The 27,716-nt window shown below is 54.4% G+C and overlaps 1 protein-coding gene across 7 annotated transcripts in view; it reads left to right on the top strand.

Moving 5' to 3' along the window:
• PLEKHA6 (pleckstrin homology domain containing A6) overlaps positions 1 to 25,406 on the top strand; it is a 133,118-nt gene extending 107,712 nt beyond the window's left edge. For 3 of the 7 annotated variants that reach the window (XM_065938203.1, XM_065938210.1, XM_065938209.1), the window contains 16 exons: positions 3,672 to 3,752; positions 4,531 to 4,599; positions 5,809 to 5,889; positions 6,172 to 6,321; positions 7,077 to 7,172; positions 8,674 to 8,785; positions 9,919 to 10,058; positions 11,185 to 11,334; positions 12,492 to 12,621; positions 12,892 to 12,998; positions 13,856 to 14,032; positions 15,450 to 15,617; positions 15,709 to 15,842; positions 16,335 to 16,480; positions 20,838 to 20,961; positions 21,590 to 25,406. In XM_065938203.1, the coding sequence (XP_065794275.1) occupies positions 3,672 to 3,752; positions 4,531 to 4,599; positions 5,809 to 5,889; positions 6,172 to 6,321; positions 7,077 to 7,172; positions 8,674 to 8,785; positions 9,919 to 10,058; positions 11,185 to 11,334; positions 12,492 to 12,621; positions 12,892 to 12,998; positions 13,856 to 14,032; positions 15,450 to 15,617; positions 15,709 to 15,842; positions 16,335 to 16,480; positions 20,838 to 20,953 (1,857 nt within the window). In that variant the 3' untranslated portion in view covers positions 20,954 to 20,961; positions 21,590 to 25,406. The remainder of the gene's footprint in view (positions 1 to 3,671; positions 3,753 to 4,530; positions 4,600 to 5,808; positions 5,890 to 6,171; positions 6,322 to 7,076; positions 7,173 to 8,673; positions 8,786 to 9,918; positions 10,059 to 11,184; positions 11,335 to 12,491; positions 12,622 to 12,891; positions 12,999 to 13,855; positions 14,033 to 15,449; positions 15,618 to 15,708; positions 15,843 to 16,334; positions 16,481 to 20,837; positions 20,962 to 21,589) is intronic. The other 4 variants (XM_065938205.1, XM_065938204.1, XM_065938208.1 and 1 more) reach the window with 3 other exon arrangements.
• The last annotated feature ends 2,310 nt before the right edge of the window (positions 25,407 to 27,716 follow it).

Raw genomic sequence — 27,716 nt, 5'->3', positions numbered from 1 at the left:
TGCTGGAGAGAGTTGCAGAGATAGGGAGGAGCTCTGAAACAGGAGTTTTAGCTAAAGCTAAACTAAATTCTAAAGCTAAGGATTTAGTTCAGCTTGAACCTGGGAAATTAGCCTATCCTTTTCCATAATTCCAGATTGTGGTTAAATTCCATAATTTGCAAACGAAGGACCACAGACCTGCCCTCTCATGATTTTTTAGTTTATGTTAATTCAGCATATTTGTTAGTTCCTCTGCAAAGTTCTTTTGTATACACAGCTTATGTTTTCCAGAGAATTCAGTGCTGTAGACAGGGAATATTACCAACCCAGTGTCACAGATGAGCATCCTGAAGAGGCAGTTGAGTGTCCCTGTGTGATGGAAGGAATCCACTACCTGGGCTCCTGCCTTTGCTGCCATGCCTTTTCAGGCTAATGAGGCTGTGATACTGGGGTTAGATAGGTTAGGGGTCAGTATGCTGGGCATTTATATGAGGACGTACTCATGTTCAGATCTGAACCCCCAAATCATGGGGGACCTGAATGTGCACCAGGTCCGGGTGGAGGTAGCCTACGGTGGTGGAAAGATTAATGACAGTAATAATAATAATAATGGCAGACTTGCCGTAACTGGATGCTTCCTCTGTGCCCCATACTGTTTTAAGACGTTACAGATCCTAACCCATTTAATCTTTATAACAACCCTGCAAGGTGGGTGTTGTGATTATCCCCATTTTGTACAGGATACGATGAAACTAAGGACTTCCCTGCTGGCTCAGCGGTAAAGAATCCACCTGCCAATGCAGGAGATGCAGGTTTGATCCCTGAGTCAGGAGGACCTCCTGGAGAAGGAAGTGGCAACCCACTCCAGTATTCCTGCCTGGGAAATCCCATGGACAGAGGAGCTTGGTGGGCCACGGTTCATAGGGTCACAAAAGAGTTGGACACAACTTGGCAACTAAACAACAATAATGGGGAAACTAAAGTCCAAAGAGATCAAATAACATGCCAAGGACACACGGCAAATGAACAACAGAGGTCCGGTATGACTCTGAGCTTTGACTCAGTTCACAGCTGAGGAAACATCTAACATGCGAAGAAGCTGGGGTCAGACCTCATCAGGCTGATTTTGTGCTCTTAATGTGGCAGAGAGGACCACAGACATGGTATCAGAGGACGGGGCTGTAACTGCTGGTGGTTCTAGTCACAAGCCACATGACTTTATCTCCTGGGCGGTGGTGCCTCAGTGAGCCCGGCCTCCTAGGAGACCTGGGCACTGGGAAACACGATACACCCACCTTAATCAGCAGCAGTGGCTCCCGGTCCCCGGGAGCGTGGCATTTTAGTCCAGAAGGAGCTCGTGGTGTTGGCACTGTGAGCATTCTAGGCGGTGTGCGGGTTAGTCCCAGGATGCCCGCCCGAGCTCAGGGCTGCGGAGCACTGGCAGGAAGCAGGGTCTGCAGGGTGTGGGGTGGCGAGTGGCGGGGTCCAGGTTGGGCCTCCTCCCTGCAGCCCATCCACACGGTGGGCTGTGCCATTCAGCGCAGGTGTCAGGACCCTTTCCGGGAGTCTCCGCCCTCACAGAAGGCTGGGGACTTCAGGAGTGACGTTTCAGAGGAACTCTTCCAAGATAAAGGATGCTATTCTTAAAAGATAGTTTTGTGTGATGAGAAGAGTCCAGAATATAGTCAGACCCTGGACTCTGGTTCCAAGTGTGCCGTTTACAAGGACTTTCTTTAAACCTTGGAAATGTCACTTGTCTCTCTGGGTCTTTGTTTTTTAGTCGTGAGATGGACTTTGTAGGATCTGCCCTTTCTACCTCAGAGTTATTGGGAGAGCCAGGTGAGAAGGTGTATGAGAACCCTCTGGCAGACACCGATGCAGGTAGTGATTGCTAAGATGATCAGTTTTTCGTTTTCTTCCAAAAGTGAAAAATACTAAGTTGGCCACCCGTGACCCCAGCGCTGTGTATTAATATAAGGTACTGGGTTAGGTGTCTTCTCACCACATTTCTCTCACGTTTTGGAGAGACAGAAGGTGGCAGAAAGAAATCCCCTAGAGGCAAGATCCACACGGCTGAACCACCCCAGAAGTCACAGCACGGGCGGGGTGGGGCAGCGTGAGAGTCCTGCTGCTTCCCTGTTGTTTTAGATCCCGGGTTGGGGAGGAGTGAGACCGCTGGGGGGCCAGGAAGAGCCTGGGCCTCCCCTGCCCTCGCAGAGCCTGATGTGCTGGTGGGTGTGCCTTGTTCTGCACGCATGAGCGTGTGCCCGACACATGGGACACAGGCCCGGCGCACAGGCAGCAAGCGTAAACATACAGACGCCATGTACAGTCACACGTGGACCACACGGGCACACCCTAAACACAGCGAACAGCCGTATTCACACACACAACACGCATGCTCACACGTGCACAGGCTCTGAGAAGACAGGAATTGAGCTTAGGCCCTTCAGAAAATGTGGTTTATGTCCTGTTGATTTTAAACCATTAACAAACACTCAACCTCATATTATAGTTGTTCTTTTAGAAGCCTTTTAAATCACACTTTATATCATAGAAAAAAAACTCCCAAGTGGGCTAAAAAAGTAGAAGAATCAGATCCTAGGAAAGCGCTTTAACACACTCTAGAGCCTGTGGATGGAGTTGGAAGGGTGTCCCTTGCCCTGCCTGCAGAGTGCAGAAGCAAGGTTGCCTTTGGGCGACCGCCTAAACCAGCTAGGAGGGAAATACGTGTGGGTCCAGCATAGACTGGGAAGACAAGGGTAAAAAATGTGGGGGTCCCCTGAATTGTGACCCCAGGAGATCTGCCCTAAGGTGGCTCTGCCTCTTCCCTCACTCACTTCCCCTCCCCAAGAAGCTTTTTCTGCACAACCCCGCTGTGTTCTGCCACCTTCTCCCGCAGACACTCCCTCCTGTGTTTACACTTGACGCTGCCACCCTGGAGCCGGGGGTGACAGCCTTCCTGGTTGGTTTGCTTGCCCAGTCCTCCCTCCCACCCCCATTCTCCCTCACCCTTCCTCCCACTCTTTCTCTTTCATTTGGCACATAGTCTTTCCCCCTCCATGTTCCTGAAGATCTCTGACGCATAAAGATGACATGTTGGGGGAGCGGTGTCCCAATCTCTGGCGTCTCTCTGACATGGCTTGCTTGCTTTGACCTCCTTATTTGCTCCCTGGCATCATCCCAGGTCAGCATGGATGCTATCAGCCCAGCTCTGGAAACCAAATTTTACAATCCTCTCTACTCTAGAGCAGAGGTGGGCAGGGCTTGGGGAGAGAGGCCTGTGCCTGACCCATCCACAGAGCAGGCCGCACTTTCTTTAAGGTTTTCTTAGTTCCCGTTTGGGGAGCTCGACCTTTCCCACTGCTTGTGTGGTCCTTGACCAAACCAGAGTGAGAAACGAGGGCTGGGCCCGGGGGGCGAGGCCCGCAACGCTCAGGTGCCCGGGGAGGTGTCCCTGGGCCCGGGCGAGGCCACGGCGACCTCCCGCCTCCCTGCCATGGCCGTTCCTCGTGGGCAGTTTCAGTGCGGGTCCCAAACCAGAGTTCACAGCGGGTGAGTGACGGGCGAGAGCAGAGAGGGTGCTGGAGGCCCCAGGAGGATCCGCCCTCCACTGCTCCTGGAGCCCAGGGGGCATGGGGAAGACCCCGCGAGGGCTGCACCTGAGCCGCCCGTTCCTCCCTCTGCCGCAGATGAGTGAGAGCGAGGCTCTGATCAGTGTGGTGAACCGCATGGTGGAGAGCTCCTCCCCCAGCGCCCAGCTCTTCATGCAAGTAAGGCCTCTGCCTGGCAGCACGCTCCCGTCAGCGTCATTCCCGCCGCTCGTGCATGGTCGAGCCCGCTCCTCTGCCAGGCCTTAGCCCTGGGCTCAGCCCGGCCTTCCTCCTTTCATTCCCGGGGTCGCCTCCATTCTTCATGTTCATGGGTGAACCAGGCTCATTCCCCAAACCATCAGCATAGCCAGCCCTGACATCTCGTGCCGTGCCAGGGATCACAGAGTGTCCAGGACTTCTTTCTTGTGTTCGGTATCTGCTTGCCAGTCGCTGGGGTGGAGAGCATGGGGGTGTGATGTGGAGCCTTCTGGTAAGTTGTTGTATGGAATGGCTGTGGCTGCTGCATGTGTCACCAGTGGGAGGCACCTTTGCCGGACCAAGAGATGCCTCCGGTTTAGGCCCAGTCCCTGGGACTGGCACGTCATCTACTAGGGCAGTCGTTTTCAGATGCTTCTGATGCTCATTCCTTCTCCCAGATCTTATCCTCAAAACCAGCCAAGACTTAACTGTTGTTTGCATGGTTGTTACGCGTGAGCTCTTTGGGAGCTACCTGGCGCCGGAGCCCCTCCAGAACCGACCCAGAACCACTGGGACGGGCTTCGGCCAGGCCACCCCCTGCTCTCCAGCAGGCAGAGCGCCGACTCAGCTCGGGTTCTGGAGTGGATGCTGCCTGAGCTGGAAGGCTGTGGCCGATGGCAGGATCAGGGTGGGGCCGTCCACTCTCCTGTGCCCCCACGCCCTGCCCTCTGCCGTGGTAACCAGTCTCCTGTTCCTGCAGGTCCCTCCATACCCAGAAGTGTTCCAGGACAGCCTCCACACCTACAAGCTGAACGAGCAAGGCACAGACGTAAGAGCAGCTGACTGCTTCCTCTGCCCCTCCGGCCCTGCCGCCGCCCCTCATTCCCACTCGCCCTGTGGGGGCTTTTCCTGTGCCCCTCTCATCCGCTGTGGCCCCTCACACATCTGGTCCCTGTCCCGTCTCCCTGCAGAGACAGCGTGCTCTGCCCGAGCCTCCCCATCCCCTTCTCACCCTCACCGCTCACCCTACCTGGCCTCATGGCTGCGTGTTTCTCCACTGAGTGCGAGGCCCTCGTCTATAGCAATGGCCCGTGCTTATTTCAGGCACACAGACTCTGGTAGGAAGTAGCCCCGGGTGCCTGGAAAGAAGAGCACGGCCCTGACCCTCCTCAGGAAGCTTCTGGGCAGCGGGAGGCCTGGGTCTCAGCAGACCTGTCCCAGGGCCTGCAGGAGGGCAGGGCTGGGCGCCATGTGAGCTGGTGGGCCTGGAACATGAGGAGGTGGCATATGAGCCAGTCTTGAAGTAAAGGACCTAGGGGACAAGATAGATTGGACAAGATTCTTGGTCCATAGAAAGGAGCCAAGGGGGTGTTTGAGGAGTGGCGTGAACACAGGTGTGGACACGGGAAAGCACACATCTTCCCAGGGAACAAGTGTGGCTTCTCCTGCCTCTTCCCACTGGCCTTGCGTGGGTGGTGGATCTGCCCAGCAGGCGGGGCACAGGCTCCGTGCGGGCCAGGGCCAGACCTCAGAGAGACCCCAGCGTCAGCCGTCCTGAGACTCTGGAAGGAGGAGGGGAGTTCGGGGTCCTGTGGGACTCAGGACCAGTTTCTGTTGTTCACTGGTTTTGCTAAGACTTGTTTGGAAACTGGCATACCCCTCCAATCCATACATACCTGGAGGCCTGGGAGGCGAGGCCGTGCGATCTCCTCAGCCCCTTGTGAACTGGGACCCCCAAGAGGAGGGGCAAGCAGGAACTTGACGTTTAGCTCTCAGCCCGCTCCCCTCTCAAGCTGACTCGCTTCCTCAGAGAATAAGCCCATCTCCTCCCTCAGTGGGTCTTTGGGGAGTCACCCAGGGTGAAGACAACTTCCTGTTCCCAGGAGCCTCCAAGGTGAAGGTGAAGGTCCAGGGTTCCTAGGCAGGGGAAAGGAGGTGGTATCCAGAAGCCCGGTCCTGCTCATCCAGTTCCCAGGCCCCCATCAGGCTGTGTCCTTGACTTCCTTCCCTCTCCCTCCCTTCCTCCTGGGGACCCTAGAAGCTGCTGGGCAAGTTGTGTGAGCAGAACAAGGCGGTGCGCGAGCAGGAGCGGCTGGTGCAGCAGCTGCGAGCTGAGAAGGTGAGAGCCGTGGGGTGGTCCTGAGTGGGCACACGGGGGGCTGACCCAGAGAAGGGGCAGGTGGCTCCTCCATCCTCACTCAGCTGGTGAAGTTTCGTCCCTCCCCAAACCTCTGTCCTGCCCTTACTTAGCCCTGCTGAAGCTCCTCTGGGGACCTTGGCCAGTGTGAGGGAACCTCCGCTAAGCTGCCTGTCTGAACTCCTGTGGCTCCAGCCCTTGCTGCTGAGAGCCCCAGAGAGGAGCTATGAGGGCTCCTCATAGCATTCCCCTGCCTTTCTTCAGGAGAGCCTGGAAAGTGCCTTGATGGGGACCCACCAGGAACTGGAGATGTTTGGAAGCCAGCCCGCCTACCCAGAGAAGCTGCTGCACAAGAAGGAGTCACTGCAGAACCAGCTCATCAACATCCGGGTGGAGCTGTCTCAGGCAACCACGGTAACCCTGTGCTCCTACCTGCTCAGAAGAACCGCCCCTCCCAGCCTGGGCTTCCCTAGTCCCACTCTCCCAGAGGGCAAGAGCAAGCTGTCTGGGGGGCTGTAAACGAAGCCCTTAATGCTGTCTTGCAAAATGGCAGCAAGCCTCCTCATCCCATCAAGTCTCCACCCAGGAGCTTGGCTTCTTTCCCACAAGTCACATCTGCGCCAGGATTTGTTCACGACAAAGTGAAGTCGAGGGCCACTTACTTCCTCGGCTGCTTTAACAGCTTTGCTGCACACCCCTTCTCTCCCCTCTCCGGAGAACCAGGACATTGGCAACATGCCACCCTGGTTACTTCCTAGTAGACACCAGGTGGGCCCTCCAACGCAGACAGCAGCAGCAAAAGCCCCGGAAAACTGAAGCTCGAAGGGAGGAAGGTGTCTAGCCTCCAGAGAGTGGATGCCTCTGGCCCTCCTTTAGTCTCTGTCACCCAACCTGGGGAGAACACAAGGGGCATAGGAGTGAGATCAGCTGCTTTCAGCCCATCTGGAGGGGATGCTGTTTTCTCTCTATTTGGGCGTGCGGCAGGCTGGGCGGTTGCACCTCCTCTAAGGCCCAGGTTTGGTTGTCATCACTGTCTCAGCCCTGTGCCTTCTCCCATCCCTCCGGGTCCTCCTCCCCGACCTGCCAGACACCAGGTGCCCTGGCCCTGAGGCAGGACGAGGAGGGGAGATTTGGCACTTGCGACTTCTCAGTGAGCCCTCCCCTTGCAGGCCCTGGCGAACAGCACTCTGGAGTATGAGAGCCTGGAGGCAGAGGTCTCTGCCCTGCACGACGAGCTCTGGGAGCAGCTCAGCTTGGACCTCCAGGTGAAGGGGCTTCCGGGCAGGCGGGGCCCCTGTCCTTTGGTCCAAGAGAGACCACAGTATCTTCCTTTCATGCTTTAGAGATTTCAGAGATTTAAAACCGGGAGTTGGTCCTGGAATGAAAGACAAGGTTCAGTTCAGTTCAGTTCAGTCGCTCAGTCATGTCCTACTCTTTCCGACCCCATGGACTACAGCACACCAGGCCTCCCTGTCCATCACCAACTCCCGGAGCTTACCTAAACTCATGTCCATTGAGTCGGTGATGCCATCCAACCATCTCATCCTCTGTTGTCCCCTTCTCCTCCTGCCCTCAATCTTTCCCAGCATCAGTGTCTTTTCAAATGAGTCAGTTCTTTGCATCAGGTGGCCAAAGTATTGGAATTCAGGGCCTCTTAAAACAGATTCTGAGTTTCAGGGTGAAGATAATGTGGGAACATTCTTTAGTTCTGTCAAATCATGGGGGACAAAGAGAAGCTGAAGTGTGGGAGACTTTAACAGACATACAGATGTAAACAATGGCGAGTTTTTAGATGGGAAAGAGGCCTTCCTTGCTGGGGTGGGTCAGGAGCGCCTGCTTGGAGGCAGGAGGATGGATGCTCTTGGAGCATTCTCTTTTCCTCCCTCTTGTCTCCTCTCTCCCCGAGCTCCACTCCTTCTTTAGCTTGCTTTGTACGCCCTGTCTCTCTGAGGCAGTTAATGCCCTGCTTCCCCCCTTTTTCCCCCTGGTAACAAAGCTTACCACCCAGCCTCACAGCTGTTTAGGTGGGTGAGGTGAGGGCCAGAGGCAAGGCCTCAGTTCAACATGCACATTTTGGGAGACAGGAGAGCATCATGGTGAAGGCGCCGGCTCTTGAGACAAGTAGACCCAGATTCAAATGGTGGCCACGCTGCTTACAGGCAGATGGTCTTGGGCGTGAGCCTCTCCACCTCTGAAGTGGGGACAACTGCTGTCCTTGCCTCAGAGAGGTGCTGGGCAGCCTCAGCGAGTTCGCGTGTGCAAAGCACTCAGCACAGCACCTGGTAGGGGTAGGGGGCGCAGGGAATGCTAAATAAAAGGGAGCTATTGTTTTTCAAAGAGTGGACACTGTAATTGAGTGGAATTCGTGGTAATTAGGCGTAAGTTGGGTACGAACATTACAGAAGGGCTATTTGGCTGTGAAACAAGACAGTAAACCTGAAGCTCTTGCCCTGGGAAAACAGGCCACCACCATGTGTCCACCTAAAGGGGCGGTCACTCCAAGAGCATCCTGAGCGCCCCTGGGCGGGGGCGGGATCAGAGGGACAGGTCCTTGCTCTTGGTTCTGAAGTCACACGTTTACTTAAGAGGGCTCTTTGCTGTGACGACAGAGCCCTCGTCTCCCACAGTTTGGGAAGCTGAAGAGACAGAGGCTGCCCGTGAGGAAGCGTGTGCTGGAGGGATGTGTGTGTGCACGCGTGAGTGTGGGAATGCTCCCGCCGGGACACTCCTTGGTAGCGACTTCCTTTGACCTGCTCTTTGTTTCAGAATGAGGTGCTCAACCGGCAAATCCAGAAGGAGATCTGGAGGATCCAGGATGTAATGGAGGGGCTGAGGAAGAATAACCCATCCCGGGGCACAGACACAGCCAAGCACAGAGGTGGGTGCTCTCTCCAGCAGCCTCCTGGCTCCTGGCCTCAGCGGAAAAAGCATGTCTCTGGTCTCCATCCCATAGCTGCCAACTCGTACCTCTCCAGGCCTTCACACTGTGCTCAGAGCCAGCCCGGGCCTTCTCAGGCTCCAGAAACATCCCCCCACCAGAACAGACCAGATACACCAATGAGGCTGTTGCCTTAATCCTCTTGATTCCTCCCTGGAACAGGGCAAAGAGCACCTGTGTTTTCCTGGCCCTCAGTTCAGTTCAGTCGCTCAGTTGTGTCCAACTCTTTGTGACCCCATGAACCGCAGCTGCCAGGCCTCCCTGTCTATCACCAACTCCCAGAGTTTACCCAAACTCATGTCCATTGAGTCAGTGATGCCATCCAACCATCTCTTCCTCTATTGTCTCCTCCTCCCGCTCTCAATCTTTCCCAGCATCAGGGTCTTTTCCAATGAGTCAGCTCTTCACATCAGGTGGTCAAAGTATTGGAGTTTCATCTTCAACATCAGTCCTTCCAATGAACACCCAGGACTGATCTCCTTTAGGATGGACTGGCTGGATCTCCTCGTAGTCCAAGGGACTCTCAAGAGTCTTCTCCAACTCCACAGTTCAAAAACATCAATTCTTTGGTGCTCAGCTTTCTTTATAGTCTAACTCTCGCATCCATACATGACAACTGGAAGAACCATAGCCTTGACTAGAAAGACCTTTGGAGGCAAAGTAATGTCTCTGCTTTTCAGTATGCTATCTAGGTTGGCCATAACCTTCCTTCCAAGGAGTAAGTGTCTTTTAATTTCATGGGTGCAATCACCATCTGCAGTGATTTTGGAGCCATGGGCTAACTGGCGATCTGAAACCACTAGCTTAGTGTCTTCCTTCAGCCCAGGGACTTTGGTCTGGCTTTCTGTGACTCTTGGAGGCAGTGGTGTCATTTCCATCCCTTATCTTTTCCTGCCCAGCTTGCCTCTTGCCTGCTTGACAGCCAGCCTGCGACCCAGCCTCAGTCCCTTCAGCAGGCCAGGTGGCCCTGGCGCCCTAAACCACCCCTGCCTTCTCCACCTACAGAGCCCAGCCACACTCCAGGCCATACCCCTGCCCCTGGCCTCACCTCTCTCCTCTTCTGTTTCCCCAAGGAGCACTTGGCCCCTCGGGCACCTACAGCTCCAACAGCCCCGCCAGCCCTCTGAGCTCCGCCAGCCTCACCAGCCCGCTGAGCCCCTTCTCTCTGGTGTCTGGCTCTCAGGGGTCCCCCACCAAACCTGGCTTCAGTGAGGTAAGCTGAGGTTGTGGGGTAGAAGGTAGGTGGGGGAGGGAGGACCCAGTCCTCATTTGCTTGAAACGGTACAAATTCTGTGCTTATCTCTTCCCCATAGGCCCCTCTCTGGGGCTCCGTCTCTCTAAGATAGTCATTCTCACACCCAGTTTGTGAACTTCCCTCCAGATTTCTTCCTTACCTGTTCTTATCCCCAGCTGTCATTTTTAGCTGCCTTTTAGGACAGTCTTCCTGAGAGCGCCATGATGGTTAGCAGAGATACCAAACACTTAATAGAAATTTAAATCTGGGATTGTTTCAGGGACGGGAGAGCTGAGGGTCAGTGTGGGGAGCATTTTCTGTCAGTAAATCAGCAAGTCTTTTCTGAGACTGGGCAAGGGATGGTATGAGGCCCTCTCAGAGAGATGCCTGCGGGGCTTTACCCCATTCACAGTGAACAACCCTCCTCTGGAACATGGTGGAGTATGTCTCAATATAGAGTCACACGGTTCAGACTGCAGAAGCTCCAATGTTCCAAAGAGAAGGTGGAATCTAAACTGGGCCATGAAGCATTGGGGCAGGTAGAGGAACAGGCAGAAGGCATTAGTTAGGAGAGATGGCAGAACAGGGGTAGAAGGGAGGGTGTGCCCAGAGTGATGGGGGCAGTGATGAGGAGACAGCTCTGAAGAACATGCTGGGGCCTCGTCTGTACAGGAGGGCCTCGCCGGCAGGCAGGGCTCACTCTGCAGGTGGAGTCCACCCCAGCTCAGGTGGGGGTGAGGCGGTCCGGCCCGCCCAGGCTCGGGTGGGGGTGTGGCGGTCCAGCCCGCCCCGGCTCGGGTGGGAGTGAGGGGGCCCCGGCCCGCCCCGGCTCGGGTGGGAGTGAGGGGGCCCCGGCCCGCCCCGGCTTGGGTGGGGACGAGGGGGTCCCGGTCCGCCCCGGCTTGGGTGGGGGTGAGGCGGTCCAGCCTGCCCCGGCTCGGGTGGGGGTGAGGGTGTCCCAGCCCGCCTCGGCTTGGGTGGGGGTGAGGAGTCCAGCCGCCCAGGGTTCCCGCAGCTCACGTCTGCCTCTGCTAACGTTTTCCTCTTCTGCTCTCACAGCGGCTGCTCTCTTTCCTCCTAACGCTCTGGCTTCTCTCTGCCTCAGGAGCCCGGCCCGCCGCGGCCCCCCCTCCCCAAAGCCTACGTCCCCCTGGAGTCTCCTCCCACTGTGCCTCCACTCCCTAGCGAGAGCCGCTTCTGGCCACACCCCAACTCCCCTTCCTGGCACCGCGGTGGTGAGACAGCCAGGGGTCAGGTACCCAGCGCCCTCGGGCCCCTAGGGCAGGGATGGAGGGAATGGGCCCGCAGGAGACCGAGTCACTGACCCCATTCCAGGGTTGACTTTCCCACGGCTCAGCGTTCCTGGCCTCTGTCTAGTCAGACTCTGGGATGAGCAAAGGGATGGCTGAGGCCCTCGTGCCGGCCCTCTTTCCCCTTTTGCTTCCTGTGGACAATGGAAAACTGCATTGCTGCCCTGCCCCGTGGCAGCCCATGGCTGTGGGCGGTGGGTTGGGCCCCGCTCCCTGCCAGCGTGCCTGACGATGGAGACCCCGTGACGCCCCATCCCCACCAGCGCCCTTCCGTCTCCTCCTGCCTTGGTCCACCTCAGCCCCCGGCCTCCCACGCTCTCCCTCTCCCCTTGCCTGTGTCTCTGCCTTGTCTGTGTCCTCTGGGCCTCACCAGCACCCGGAATGTAAGGATACATACACTTTCTCCCCTGTTCTGGTCCTTCTCTCACCTGAATTGCTAGCCAAGGTTCAGGAGAAATGTGCAGTTAGGCTGGGAAGAGGTTGCGTGGTGAGTAGGAAGTCGTAAAACAGCCATTTACTGGTAATATGCACAACCCTCGAGGGTCTGCCCGGTGAGGTGGGCAGAACAGGCATCATTACCTCAGTTTTACACACAAAAACAGGTGGTAGGACTCCCCCAAGCTCTCCAGTTGGGCCAGAGCTAGTTTCTGACCTCTGGTCTAGTCTCATGGTTCTGGGGGTCCACAACCCCATGCCTTTTTCCTTCCCACAAAACTCATCAGGTTTTCTTGTTGAAAAACCCGATAGACTCCTCAGAGATCTTTGGCTTTCTGGCCCCCTCTTCCAGTCGTTCCTCCTCTGGCTCACAGCAAGTCTGTACCTTTCCTGTTTGCCAGAAGGGAATTTCTCTGATGAGCCTCAACTGGGGGCCTTCTGGAGACCCTGAGCCCTCATTCCACAAGAAGGCCCACATTGGCATGGGTGGGAGGCTCAAGTGCATCCTTGCCCACTTGCCAGCGAGTGCACACTTTCCAGGCTCCATGTTTCTATCAAAGGTTGGCACTCCAACCATTACAAAACAAAGAATCACCACCAGGGGCCAAGTTCTCGGTGGTTACTCTAGCACCATCCATCCATCCATCTTCTCATCCTTTCTCCCTAGCCCAAGGCAAACTACGAGCAAAGCAAGAGAGACCCCCAGCAGACATCCCCCCTGGACACCTCTAGAGACATTAGCCTTGTGTCCACCAGGCAAGAGGTTGAGGCAGAGAAGCAGGCGGCTCTCAACAAAGGTACCCCCTGCCCCGCTGTCCCCTAGAAGCGAGGCTTCGCACTGGAGGGGAGCCCAGAGAGGTGCTCGCCCACACCCAAGGAAGCGCTTCCCCACCTGGGCCTCCACCTCTGCAGCGGGCGGAGCCAAGCCTCCTCGAGAAGGGGCGGGGCCGAGCCTCCCTGGGAAGGGGCGGGGCCGAGCCCCTCTGAGAAGGGGCGAACCTCTGCGAGCAACGGGCTGCCCTGTGTCCCTTTTTGTGGGACCCACTGGCCACTTTGTCTCCCTGCAGTGGGCATCGTACCCCCGCGGACCAAGTCACCCACCGATGAAGAAGTGACCCCATCGAGGGTGGTGAGGAGGAGTGCCAACGGGCTCACCAATGGCCTCTCCTCCCGGGTGAGTGCACGCCCGCGGGCCCCAAGAGTTTGGCAGGCCCGAGCTAGGCTGGGAGTCCACAGCCTCCGTGTGCCCACCTGACTGTCACAGTTCAGGAAGCCCGGGGCTAGAGGAGGAAAGTAGAACAAGAAGGAAGAAGGGAAGCGGGGGAGTTCTTCAAGAAGACACGTCATGAGACGAGGAAGCTGTGCATAATAGAGATTTTATATTGAACAACATTATTATAATGTGCCACTGATGAAACACAAATGCAAAAGTCAGTGGTCAGAGTCACATGTGCTGGCCAGAGGCACCGTGTTAGTTTCCCAGGAAGTTAGCAAAATGCCAGGAATGTGGTGACTGAAAACAAGAGAAGTTATTCCCTCACCATTACAGAGGCCAACGTCCAGAATCAAGGTGTCCGCAGGTGGACTGTGTGTGCAGGCTGAGGGAGCACCCATTCCTTGCCTCCCTTCTGCCTTCTGGCTGTTGCTGGCAACATTTGGCTTGTAGACACATTCTTTGGCTTGTAGACACGCCACCCCAACTCTGCCCCACCTTCACATCACCTTCTACTCTGTATGTCTCCTTGTTCCTGTTGCTTATAAAGGCATCCATTATTCAATTTAGAACTCACCGCAATTGAAAGTGATCTCATCTTGGGCTCCGTAGCTTAATTACACCTGCAAAAACTCCATTTCCAAATAAGGTCACATGCACAGATACTGCGGTTAGGACTTAGATGTACCCTTTGGGGTTCACTATGTAACCCATTACAGGCAGGCTTCCCAGAGAAGGGAAATTTTAAGGGATTTGGGCAGATAAAAATTCCGGGGGCAGAGGAGGGCACCAGTCCGAGCCCTGTCCTCCGCCCGCAGCAGGAGCGCCCCAAGAGCGCTGTGTTCCCTGGCGAAGGCAAGGCCAAAATGAGTGTGGAGGAGCAGATGGACCGCATGCGGCGGCGCCAGAGCAGCTCCGCAAGGGACAAGCGGAGGAGCCTGCAGCTCCCAGCCAGCCCCGCCCCCGACCCCGCCGCCCGGCCTGCCTACAAAGTGGTAATGTCCTCCCGGCCCCACAAACACGGCCTGGCGTCTGCCAGCACTGCCCACCACCAGGCGTGGTCACCCTGAGCCGGGGATGGGGGGGGCCCAGGGGAGGAGGAAGTTTCAGCAGGGAGGGGCCAAGACGGACCCAAGCTGGACAACTGGGAGACCTGGGGGAAGCGTCTCCCACACTGGACAGAAGACATATTGCAACTAGTGTTTGCCTCTATTGTGTTTTAAGAAAAATCACTCACAAAAAGAAATGCCTTGATTATTTTAGTTGAAGTGAATTATACAAAATTCATTGAATAGAGAATAGCACAGAACCCACAACCTAGAAGTAGCCATCACTTGTCCATGTTTCTGGAGCATTTCCTATGTGCTTAACATTGGGCTGGGGGTGACTGAAGGTAATCATCATAGTTCACCAACACATGGTGCGATACAAGTCACAACCCCTTCCGTCTCATTTAGTCGTTTCAAGGATACTGGACTAGGAAGTATTACCCCTATTGTTGTGGTTCAGTTACTAAGTTGTGTCAGACTCTTTACGACCCCATGGACTGCAGCACTCCAGGCTTCCCCATCCTTCGCTGTCTCCTGGAGCTTGCTCAAATGTATGTCCATTGAGTTGCTGATGCTATCTAACTGTCTCATCCTCTGTCATCCCCTTCTCCTTTTGCCTATAGTCTTTCCCATCACCAGGATCATTTCCAATGAGTTGGCTCTTCAAATGAGGTGGCCAGAGTATTAGAGCTTCAGCATCAGTCCTTCCAATGAATATTCAGGATTGATTTCCTTGAGAATTGACTGGTTTGATCTCCTTGTAGTTCAAGGGACTCTCAAGAGTCTTCAGCACCACAATTCAAAAGCATGAATTCTTTGGCACTCAACCTTCTTTATGGCCCCACTTTCACGTCCATGCATGACCACTGGAGAAACCATAGCTTTGACTAGACGGGCTTTTGTCCCCATTTTAGAGACAGGGAAAGAAGTCATGAGAAATTAAGGAGCTCTGGGCCACACAGTTCCTAAGTGCAGAGCTAAGAGTAGCCCAAACTATGGGCCTAACTTCTCTTTCCACTAAATTTCAAAAATACAGAAAATTATAACCCATAAATCCTGCCCTTCTTTCATGTGATAAGGCTAGAGATCCATGTAAGACACACTGATTCCGTTACTCAAAATATATGGCCCAGGATGTGAGCACAGGTGAGACGGGTGGAAAGAGACAAGTCCTGACAGGTGGCAGTGATGAGGTGTCTCCTCTGCACCCTTGTAGGTGAGCAGGCTCTGGACAAGTACCACGGAAGGAGGGTAGCTTTGCAGTGCGCGCGGTGGGGTGGTGGCCAGGTCAGGTGTGCTGGGCGGGGCCGCCAGGAGGCAGCGGGACACAGGCCCCGCGTGGTCCTGACTCTGCCTCCCCCAGGTGCGCCGCCACCGCAGCATCCACGAGGTAGACATCTCCAACCTGGAGGCAGCGCTGCGAGCCGAGGAGCCCGGCGGACAGGCCTACGAGACGCCGCGGGAGGAGATCGCCCGGCTGCGCAAGATGGAGCTGGAGCCCCAGCATTATGACGTGGATATCAACAAGGAGGTGCCTGGAGTCCAGCAAGGGCAATGCCGGGGGCGGGGGGCGGGGGGGAACCGCAGAAGGGAGTGCAGGCAGTGACCGTGTTTCTCCACAGCTCTCCACCCCGGACAAAGTCCTCATCCCTGAGCGGTACATTGACCTGGAGCCCGACATGCCCCTGAGCCCAGAGGAGCTGAAGGAGAAGCAGAAGAAGGTGGAGAGGATCAAGACGCTCATTGCCAAGTCCAGGTAACAGGCCTCGGGTGAACCTCTACTTCCTCCGCCCACCTTGGCACCCACGACTTCGAGGGCACTAGTGCTACTGAATCCAGTGCCCGGACATATGTGGTTGGGTCTCCCACGCCTCCCACCGTGGAAGAAGTGGTTCGAGGCGGCAGACTGGGCCGAGACACGTGGCCGGGTCAGTGACACAGCCCTTGGTGCCACAAAGACCTCCTGGGTTCATGCACGTGCTCTCATCAAGACAAATGGATGAGTTGCCTTCTGCTGACTTCACTTCCCCATCAAGGCTGCCCTGAATGTTCTCTTAAACCTTCTAGTTCATCTTCAAATGTTGCGGGCAGGGGTCCCGACATGCATTTTGCCAGGGTCCTACTCACCCCAGGGGACAGACTTGGACACTCACAGGCCCCTGGACCCCCACCACCCTCAGCCCACAGGTCCCCCAAGCCAGCTGGACCATCCTGCCCCCTCCATGTCTGTGTGTCTGTGCCTCTTCAGTATGCAGAACGTGGTGCCCGTCGGCGAGGGGGACTTTGTGGACGTGCCCCAGGACTCAGAGAGCCAGCTGCAGGAGCAGGAGAAGCGGATTGAAATCTCCTGTGCCCTGGCGACCGAGGCCTCCCGCAGAGGCCGCATGCTGTCTGGTGAGAGGGGCTGGGCCTCGCTCTGCCAGGGAGACCGGCTGCCCAGGAGTAGGGGAGGCAGTGTGGCAGGGGCGAGCGTAGAGCAGGGTGGTGTTCCTTGAGGCCAGGATGAGCACTTATTGAGCACCAGGGACTGTGCTAGGCTCCCGGGGTGAGAAGGGACCAGAGTCGCTGACATCTGGGAGCTCGGAGTCATGATGACCCGCCTGACTGCTGGTTGGAGGAATGGCCAGAGGCCGTGTGGGGAATGCAGGGAGCTGCGCAGGTCCAGGAAAGGCCCAGAGGTGGGGTGATGACTGAGCTTGATAGGGAGATATGCAAGGGTGTGCCGGTGGCGGAGTGAGGGCCAGTGTTCCTGGGCATTGTCCGGCTTCCCATTCGTGCTGCAGGCAAATAGCAGGAATGAAAAGGGGCGATGGTACCAGTAGCCAGTGCAGTCACCACCTTGGCTGTTGACCCAAACCCACTTTCTTGCTAAGAAAAGGTGCGTGTAAGGAGCTGACTTCACACTGATACAAAGGCTAGTGGGTCTTAGTGGACACTATGGGGTTGTAGTCAGTAGAATTAACTTCTCTTCAGCCAGAAAGGAAGCACCTGGAAAAGAGGAGAATGTAATTGGGAAGAATGGAAAAGACTCTGTGAATGGGAGGCTTTGTGATGGAGGAAGTGGTCAAGTCACGAAGCCTTGGAGACAGAATATTCCCTCTTCCTCAGCACGAAAGGTGCTTCGGATGGAGAGGGGGAAGGCTCCAAAGGCCAGTCAAGATGAATGCCCTAGAGAGATGCCAGGCTTGTGATGACTTTAGCTGTGCTGGCCACAGTTCTAATGCCCTGGGTGAGTGTCAGATTAGGATCGTGGCTAGACGCACAGAGGAAGGAAAGGCTTTTCATGTGAGTGACACAGGAGGGTTTCAGTTCTGGCTCTTTTCTGCATCTGTAAAGTTTAAATCAAGATACCTGCCTAGGGCTGTGAGGGTGGAAGCAGGGTGTGCTCAGCACCTAGCACCGTGCCCGGCACTCAGTAACTGCTCAGTAAAGGCTCCCCTGTAGGAGCAGTAGTCCCAGCGCTGGTGGTCGTATTAGTTGAAATAGCAGCAGCTAAAGTAGAAACAGGAGCCGTTTGTGGTTTTTCTAGCTATTTTAAATGTGGATATTTTCAGAAACCAAAGGGTTTTGAGATACAGCAAAGGGGATCTAGGTAAGCTTTAAGGAAAAACCTACTAGCAGTGGGGGTGTAAGTGGACTTTAGAATGGGTGGCCGGGAAAGTCTTTGGAGATCTTTCAGAAACAAGCTTTCAGGTGGCAGGAGTGGAGAGCAAGAGAAGTGATAGGCTTCAGAGAGCCCCATCCTGCAGCCAAAAGGCAGCAGAACCAGTTTGGCTACAAGGAAGCTTCTGTCAGCCGCCCTGTAGTTTAGCTACAAAATGAACCCAGACCTTCCAAAGATCAAATTCCGCATGCTCTGGGCAAAAGGCAACTTCCTGTTTCAGGAGTTAGAACATACGGTGCTATTCTAACTTCCCTCTGCCCCTCCCCAGCCCCTGGCTCTCCCTGCTACAGCTCCCCTGCTGAAGGCGTCGTGACAACAAAGCTTACTCTGGCTTTTCAGATTCTCCCTTGATACACACGGGCTTACATTCCAGAGTCTGTGTGCGGAAAGCCAGTGGTCACCCTGCTTTTGCCAAAACCCCAACTATTTAAAACATGGCCGCGGCCCGGCCAGACCTCAGACTTACCCCGTCCCCACTGCCCTGGCCTGTGGCCCACGTTCCCAGAGCCCGGCTCTGCCAGGCACGGCAGACGCTGTGTGGGGAGGGTGCCCGTGGGCTGGTGCAGTGGGCAGGGGGTGCAGTTAGGGCCTGGGTGCAGCATGTGACGTGGGTGCTAGGGTGGGCGGCGAGCTTGTAGCCGCGGTCGGTGTTCCTGGTGTGCAGTACACGGAAGATGTGGCGACCTTAAGTTTGTCTGTGTGGCATGATGTCATCAGTGTCTGTACTAGGTAATGGCTGTAGGTGCATATGTATGTGTGTGTATTCACATATGTGATGTATGGGTGGAGGGAGTGTTTGCAAATATAGGAGAGTGTCTGTGTGTGTAAAATTTCTATGGGTGTTGTGCAGAGACAGCAGCAGTTCAGGTGGTGTTTGGGAAACTTGCTATGAGAGTATAGTATATAGGTGGTGCTTAAAAATGCACACGTTTACATGCGATGGGCTTTCTTTGCAGTGTGATGGATGATCAGGGCTGTTTGTGTGTATGTTGTGCGCAGTGTGTGTGGGAACTCTGTGAAGGCACGCCGAGGTGTGCAGGATGGAGAGAACACAGCCTCATGGATGGAATGCGTGTGACTGATTACCTACATGTGCAGGTGTGGTAGTACTTGTGAACACACAACTGAAGGCGCACATTGTACAAGGCCTATCTGCTACGTATGTGAACTTATTTTGATGGACATATTCATAATCTGTGTTTAGTATTTTTCTGATTTCTTTAAGAGGTTGTATTTAATATAATTAATCTTTCTTGTTCTAGCTCATTTAGTATCATTATGCATGTACGTGTGCTAAGTCACTTCAGTCGTGTCCAACCCTTTGCGCCCCCACAGACTGCAGCCCACCAGGCTCCTCTGTCCATGGGGATTCCCCAGGCAAGAATACTGGAGTGGGTTGCCATGCCCTCCTCCAGAGGATGTTCCCGACCTGGGATCAAACCGACATCTCCCGTATTGGCAGGCGGGTTCTTTACCACCAGAGTATCATTATAAATGTCCCTATTTTGCTGACCTCTGTGGAAGAGATGCCCTTGGGGTCTCTAATCCGTACATATCTGTTTGTGGCCCTGCTGAATGCTCCCAGACTGTGACGGTTTTAAAGTTAATATGTCTACTTTTCTCTCTTTCAGTTGCACCTCAGTGGGCCTCTCAATTCCTCTTTCTCTCTCCCTCTCCTAATTTTCCTGTTTCTAATCTCTCGTGGGCTAGAAACCCAGCAAGTCAACACCTACCATAATTGTGTTTAAATAAGAGTATCTTGACTTCAAGGAGCTCTTCAATGAATAAATTGTAAGAGCTTTATTGCATGTACATTGTAACGTCTATTTGACATCCTTGATCCCTTCCTTGCTTAGGTTTTGGTTTCTTGACTCTTAGGGATTGAAGTTACCACACAACTAACTGTTGGATGTGTGATACGGGTGTGCACATGAATGTGTGTTCCAAAGGTGTTTGCGGATGTATTTGTATTAAAAGTGACAACCGTGTTGGGTTGTGTACAGGCGCAGGTTCAGTCATGCCCACACACACATGAGTTGTATGCGCTGAGTAGAAAGGTGTGGGGATGCTGGACCTGTGCAGACTGGGTCACTTCCTGTCAGGGAGGGCGCTGTGTCTTCTGTATCTGTGTGGCGTGTACAGATGTGCCGCGGGGCTGCATGGGCCTTCTCCTGTGCAGAGGCCAGGGAAGGTGACGAGGGCCCAAGTAGGGCGGGAGCAAGGGTCTGGGAAGTCCGGTGCCAGGGTCCCCCTCCTGGGGGAACAGTGTGACCCTGGCCCAGGTCTGGTTCTTCTCTGAGCCTGAGTGAGGCCGTTCTCCCACAGCTGCACCAGGGTCTAGAGACTTGCAGAGCTTGTTCCTAACACTACGACTCCTCCTTCCTTGTCCTTCAGTTTGCTGTTCTCAGCATGGAAGAGAATGATAATAGAGTAAAATCTCATTAATTCAAATGTCACCACTTTGGGGCTTAAATGATCTGTTTAGAGGTGGATTGAAGTTGGCCTTTCTTGGATGGATGAAAAGAGATCTCAAGTGACAGTGAGAAATCTCTTTTGAACCCTCCAGTCGAAGTTAACAAACTGGTTTGAAGCCCATCAGGAGCCTCCATCCTTATGGAACTGATAAACACTGGGATCCCTTTGAGTCATTTAATGAGGGCCTGGTGATTTGGATTAGTGTGATTTTACTGCACTATTAATCATGGTCATCAGTGATATCACTGCCTCTGAGGTGCACCCCTCACCCTGTCCACAGTCGTGGGGAGGTGTGAGCGTCTCCCCGCTGCACAAATGGAAGGGGAGCCTTAGGCTCAGAGGGGCCGGCCTCACCCCCAGTCACCCTGGTTCTCAGCAGAGCTTGGATTGGGCCAGGTCTCCTCTGGGGCCCCATGTTCTCCTTCATGGCAACCCTGGAACCAGCTCTGCTCAGCTTGAACAGATGCCCAAGCTCAGCGCTCCTCTCTGCTTGCCTCCTGCCTTGCTCCCTGCGTGGAGGAGGGCCTCGCTTGCTCTGGGCATCCGGCCTCCCGCCTCTGCCTTCCTCCCCCCGCAGCCCCTATTCACTGCCCTGTTCATTTCTGTTTCCAGTGCAATGTGCCACCCCAAGCCCTCCCACCTCCCCTGCCTCCCCGACTCCACCAGCCAACCCCCTACCGTCTGAACCCCCGCGGGGCACCGACAGCAGCCATGTCATGCGGGTCTGAGCTCTGACGTAAGCACCTTTCTACCGTATTTCATCTAGCCCCGGGAGCGGGACCCCTGCCCTCCCCCGCGAGCCGCCTGCACCCTCCATCCCGCCCGCCATCGCTTCTCCCCGCGCCCGCGCGCCTTGCCGCTCTTCCCCTCTGCCCGTCCCGCGCGGTGCTGGGCTGGAGCCGGCTGGCAGGGCTGCTCCTGGGAAGCTGCAGTGCCAGTGGCTTTGCATCTCCAGGAGCAGAGGGGACAGAGGCCGCTCCTGTCCGCTGTCAGAGGGCCGCCCCAGCTGCCCACCCCTGCACCTCCTGTCAGCCCGCGAGCCTGCCACCTGCTGAGATTCACAGCCTCCCTGCCTCAGAAGCCTCTAGAAGCTGCTTCTCCCAGATCTTATCTCTCCCAGATCGGGCCCAGGTCTTCTGTAAATTAAAGTGGCCCCAGACAGCTCTAGGCAAAGGCTGTGTCCCTTCCCCCTAACACATAGCCCCTCAGTATCAGGCAGCTGAACAAGAACTGACTTCTGTTCCTCTGTCCCCCTCTCTCAGGGTCGAGGGGTGGTTTTTTGCAGGAGAGACTTCTTTCTGGGCGGCTGGGCTGGAGAGTCCGCCCCCGTGCAGCACCTTCTCACCCGTGTCTCTCTCCTCCAGTGCAAGCCCTGGCTGAAGCCAACGCCGTGAAGCTCCAGAGAGCCACGTTCTGAAGCCCGCCTCTGCCCAGCTGCCCACCCTGGCCCCCCGCCTCTGCGTTCCCGCAGGAATGCTGTGGGGAGCCAGGCCAGGGGCTGGGGTCGCCGCCGACAGCAGCGCGGACACAGCGGTGTCCACATCCCTGGGACTCCGGCCCCGAGATCCTCGCTACTCAGACAGTCACCCTAGGCCAGGGTGTCAGGCCGCGGGGTGAGGAGCGCCATCCTGTCTGCCACCCTCGGCAGAGGGAGCCTCGCTTTGGCCCTGGCTGGGGTTGTGACAGCCCTACTGGAACATTCCTTGGTGGAGAAGATGCCCTGGTGGGGAATGCACCCTGGGCCCTCTTAGGTTAGCACTCGTCTCTCGATGCCAAGAGCAAGACCAGCCATCATCCCCTTCCATCAGCCCCGCCCTGCTGTCCAGCGGTGCCCAGGGTCTTGGCACATCCCTGTTTATTGGGTGCTCCTTTGGGGTCCAGTGGAGACTGACCACCCTGCCTGAGCCAAAGACAAGCTGACGAGAGATGGGAGAGGCTCCTCGGCTCCCAGAGGGAAGCGCTGGCCGTGGGTGGGAAGCGGCAGGTGTGTGCAGCGTCTGAGGGCAGGTTGAGAAGCGGTAGAGGAGAGAAGGGGAGAGGTCTCGGGAGGGCAGGAGGAAAGGGAACGGCAGGGCTCATGCGCGAGGAGGAGGGGGAGGACAGAGATGAGAAGGGAATGGGGTCGGTTTCCCCGGGGTGGAGCCTTAGGTTAGTGCCAGGCACAGTGCCAGGTGTCAGCTCCACTCTCCCCACCTTGTGCTGGGGTCAGGGGCTGCCAGCTCAAGGACCCGCCATGGAGCACGCTGCTGGGGGGTGGAGATGTGAGCTGAGGGCCCAGGGAGCGCTAGGCTGAGTCTGGGCCTGATGTCAACCTCCACGTCCTGGTGTCAGGAGCAGAGACGAGGACCTGTCTTGGTCCTTCTGGAAGACCAGAAGGTGTGGGGTGGTCAGAGTGTGGAGCGTGTGGTCAGCCAGGGGGCCATCCCTAAACATTTCTGTGACACCATCTTATCTCTTTCCCCCTGGAATGTGCTGTGGGCCAGCTGAGTGTGTGCCCCGGGAGAGCAGATGTGGCCTGAACCTGGTAGGACAGATTCTGGAGCCCTACTCGGAATCCCAGGTGTCCCACAGTGGGACAGGTTGAAGCTGTTGGAGGGTCTCCCTTCTCGCGTGGCTCATTCACACCCTACCTTGCCAGGGGGCCAGTAGTGGAGAGACAGGAGCAAAGCCTGTTGTCCCTCTGCTCTACCACCTTCAGATGAATGTAGCCAGAGAGGAGGGAGGAGATAGAGGGAAAACCCTTGGCCCCTTTGCCAGGGTTGCTTCCATGAGACTTCAACCTGACCTCCAGCAACCCTGAGAATGATTACTTCATCTTCTAGCAATTCCTCTCCACTACTTCATCTTCTAGCAATTCCTCTCCACTCCTTCATGGCTGGGACAGTTATGGTTCATATGCAAGTAAAACTGACAATTCATTCAACAAATATTTATTGAGCACCTTTTATGTGCCAGGCACTGTTCTAGGTGCTTAGGATATTCTCGTGTATCTGAGGGTTTACAGACAGGAGGCTTCCACTTACCCTCACGTCTAGCAGGTTTTTGTAAACGTGACCCTTGGCTGCATCTCCCATCTTCAGCAAAGCTCAAGCACCCCAAACTTGTCCTTTCTGCCCCATAGACTGACAGGTGGGATCAGCTCCCAGGTAACCCTCCTCCCCTTCTCCATCTTCTCCCACACCTTGTCCATCCATAAAAAGCAGATTACCAGGGTCCTTCCATGCCTTCCCCTTTCTTTGTGTCTCTTTTTTTTAAGTGATATTTTTAGAAATACATGTGAAATACCAAGGATTAATGTCTGCCCCTCTGCGACCTCTCTTTCACCTCTTTTTCATAAAGCTGGCTCTTTATGTTGCTTTACATGCCTTAATATATGTTTTGTGAAGATTATCATATTATAGATGTATATGTAATATATATATATACATATATATTTGTTTGGACATCTGATCCTTTCCTGGAACTCCTGCCCAGGCCTGTTTTCCTTCTTTTCCTTTCCACATCATTCCAAGCATACTGCGGCCATACCCCATGCCTTTTGATCCAAAGAAGGGGAGAGGAGTTATTTTAAGACGATCTATTTTATGTTTTTGTTATAAAAGCAAATCTATTTTCAAAATGTGCAATGTCTGAATGGAATTGGCAGACGATGTGAGGGACTGGGGGGCTGCCTGTAGGTCCAGGCCTTCACCCTTCCCTCCTCCTCAGCAGCTTCCTTCTTCCCATTCCCAGTCTGCCAAGGGCTGGTCTCCAGGACTCAGCCGGAGAGGATCTTTCCAGGGTGGGACATTCTCTTGCAGTCCTGGTCTAAGGATTTGATTACACTGTCAACTTTTGATGACTCTCTAGGGTTATTGAATGTGAACCTTTTTGAGGAAATGTTTACAGTTGTGTGCACAAAAGCAGACCCTTGCAGGCATACACACCCCAGATGTGCTCCTGGACCACCACCTTTATCACCCTGCTGGAATATGCCAAACAGCACTGAGAATGTCGGTCTGTTGTTTGATGGACCCAGGACACGGTGCAACGGCCAGTGGAAGCAGTTTGACGTCTCTGGTCCTTCGCGGCAGACACATTCAAGTTCCTTGGACTTCTCACATTCCTCTTCACTTGGTCCCTCTCTGGTCTGGGTGACACCTACGGCACCTGCCTCCCTCTGTGACCTTTCTTCTGGGGCCCGTTGTTAAGGGGATGGTACCCCAGTCTGGCATCCAGACTGTGAAATCAGCCCTGAGGGTCCGAAGGACAAGGTGCGTCTCAGCCTTGCCCAGGACTTTCCTGCTGCTGGGGCCCTGAACTAAGCCAGCTCAGCCTTCCAAACTGCTTATTGCTACTGAAGTGGGCAAGGGGCTCTTGCTTTGCAAGGATTTGGGCAGAATGGAAGTCTTTTGTCCAGATCTGGAATCAAAGGTTTTGGAACCTAGCACAGGGCTCCTGGCCAGCATTTGAAGCCTGGCCTGCCCCTTTGACCTTTGCTGGCACCCTATTCCCAGCCTAAAGCATCTTGCTAGGAATGAAGGGGGCCTGGGTGGGGGCCCAGAGCTAAGTTACCCACCTGGGGAAAGTCCTGGTTACTAATCTAGGGCCTTCCCAATGAACACATTACCTCCCTCAACAATAACCAGGAGGCTGTAATCAAGTACTAATGTTGTCACTTTAGAGATTTTCTGAGGTTGAAGGCTGTGCGTGCTTGCTCACCTGCATTGGTGAGAGGGATGCTCTTGGAGCAGGGCTGACTATAGCAAGACAGAAGTAATTCCCTTCCCTTTAGGCAGCCCCTCACCTGGCAGCTCTTAAAACTAAGGAAAATAAGAAATATACGTATATATACATATATCTATTTATGCACATATTGGGGCCAATTTGATTTGCTAGTATTAGACAATAAACTATACAAGGAAATTTATGATCTTGGTGTCTTTATTTAGTATAAAAGTGACCTTAGGAGAAGAGTTAAGGTTAGATAAACAGTGAGTGCCTGCCAGGGCTCTGTAGCAGCCCCTTAGCATCTTTCTAGCCAACAAGGCCCTCCCCAGGGAGGGGCCATCGTGATGACAGGTGAGAGCTTACGTCCTTCTCAGCAGCATTCTTTCTGTAGATACAGGTACTGAAGCACTCAGTGAACCCTGCATTTGTATCTTGCAAGTTTGTATAAACCCAACACGGGAAATAAATGGTTCGTACAAGTGGCGTGTCTCTGGCACTGTGTCCATGTCTGCCGGTGCCTGGCCTTGGGGTCCATGGCAGTTTACGCGCTTGGCAGAAAAAGGGGGAGGAGGCCTGGGACCAGACCTTCCCTAAGCAACCTGGGAAGCACATACCACCCGTTCCCCCTAAGCTGTGGGCTGCCCACCTTGGCCTCCCTCCCAGGCAGGAATCTCAGAATTCTCAGAAGCATGGGACCTCCCTACAAACTGGGGATGATGGTTTGTTGTCAACACCACTGTCATCTTTTTGACCCATGTGATCCCAGATCAAGACTAGTCCCAAGAACCTGAACAATGGAAGTATCAGATGCTTTAGGCCCTGGAACCTTCTGCTGACGTGAGGGTTGGGGGTGGTATCAGAAAGGCTGCCTGAATTCTTTTCATCTAGCTTCAGAGATTTGGGGCCACATCTCTTGGCAGGTATTCAGTGGTTATCCTTTATTGACACTCAGTGTGAAGGACTTCAGCAGAGCTGCTCAATTTGAAATCTGTTTGTGAGGAGTGAGAATTAAGAGTAAGAATTCTATAGGGAAGCGGCTGGAGAGTGAACATGAACCCAGGACAGCAGCAGAATTTGCTGGGCTTCCGCAAGGCGTCTGGGGAGAGAAGGCAGCATTCATGTTTCAAGAAAGGATACAGGAAAGCAAGCTTGATTAGCTTGGTTCTAATGGCTGGTTTTGAATTCTGGACACCTCTTCTCATCCCTAAAGGGCTAGTAGCATGTGTATTATTTATTTTTACATATATATATATATATATATATATATATATAATATTATTTTACACTTTGTAAAATAAGTGAAATGACTGGATTTTGGATTTTGTAACATCCAAGAGAGTTATAAACCTTGATGTCCTTTGTGAATCAAGGAGAACTGGGACCAGATACAGGCTCACGCAGAAGCCTGTAGAGCTGGAGGAGGTATACTGGAGAAATTGTCCACTTGCCGGAACTACTCATCTGTCCGCAGCTCCCCATCCAGGCCAGAGCCAGGGGCAAGGAGAGGAGGTGGGATGTGATGGCCCAGGTTCCCTCTAGGCAGGATGCTCACAGGCCCTGACTGCTCCACCCTCTGGCCCAGATCAGTCCTTCCATCAAGCCAGGCTGGGGGTGCAAAAGGGGTCGGCAGTCAGGAACCACATATTGAAAAGCAGCTCGGAGAAGGCCCTTTAAGAAGCAGGCTGTCACTGCATGGCTCTGTCTTCACTCTTGGGGGCCGGCAAGCAGCCAGACTTCAGACCTGCTGCTGCAGGGAAGGGGGGCCATGCCGTGCGCCCCCTCACCCCCAAGCCTGCAGTGCAGAACTGGCTCACCCACTGCGAGCCTGGTGCAGGAAAGGAGACGTTGTGCTCAATTCCTCGCCCCGCTCCTTGCTAGCTGCATAAAGATTTGGACAAGTCACTAAAATTCTTGAGTCTCAGTTTTCTTATCTGTGAAATGGGGATATTAACTATCATCCACAAGGAGCTCTCGAGAAAATAAAATGAAAGAAAAAAGGATAGAAAACACTTTGAAAATGCAAATTCATTCACAAATGTGAGGGGCCGGGAGTGACCCTGTGTTGGCCCTTTGAGTGTTTTTAGGGTCAGGATGAAGGACGCAGGAGACTGTTTCCTCAGAGATCCTTGGCTGACCCCACGGTCTTCGCTGGAGGACTTCGGAAGGACCCCTGCCCTTCAGCCATCGGGGGTCCTCCCCCTGCCCGCTTCCATCCCTGCAGCCCTGGGGAGCACTCTCCCAGCCCTTCCCCACAGGACCAGAACAGGCATCCCAGGGTCTGCGTCCTCCTCTCTGGGGTTGCCCCCATGAAGGGGCCCCTCTTCAGGATGGTGGGCTGTAGACAAACCCCTCGGGCCCAACTCTGGTACCCAGTGCTGTCATCGAGGATCAGCTGAAGATGGTCCAGTTTCAGGAGAGTTCAGTTCCTAGCTTACAGGTGGGCTCCATGGCTGAGAGATAATGTATTCCTAGCTGTTACTCCTAGTGACTCAGACGGTAAAGAATTCGCCTGCAATAAGGGAGACCTGGGTTCAATCCCTGGGTTAGGAAGATCCCCTGGAGAAGGAATGGCTACCTACTCCAGTATTCTGGCCTAGAGAATTACATGGACTGTATAGTCCATGGGTCGCAAAGATTCAGACACAACTGAGCAACTTTCACTTTCACTCCTATGGGAGCAGTTTGAAACCATAACTGAAATCCAAGTCTTTCATATAGCAGCACTGGACAGTAGACTAATAATAGTAATATTAATAACAGTGTAATTATTATAACTATATG

This window comes from Muntiacus reevesi, chromosome 5, assembly GCF_963930625.1.
Source record: "Muntiacus reevesi chromosome 5, mMunRee1.1, whole genome shotgun sequence".
Classification (NCBI taxonomy): Eukaryota; Metazoa; Chordata; class Mammalia; order Artiodactyla; family Cervidae; genus Muntiacus; species Muntiacus reevesi.
This window is presented reverse-complemented; position numbering and strand designations above follow the sequence as displayed.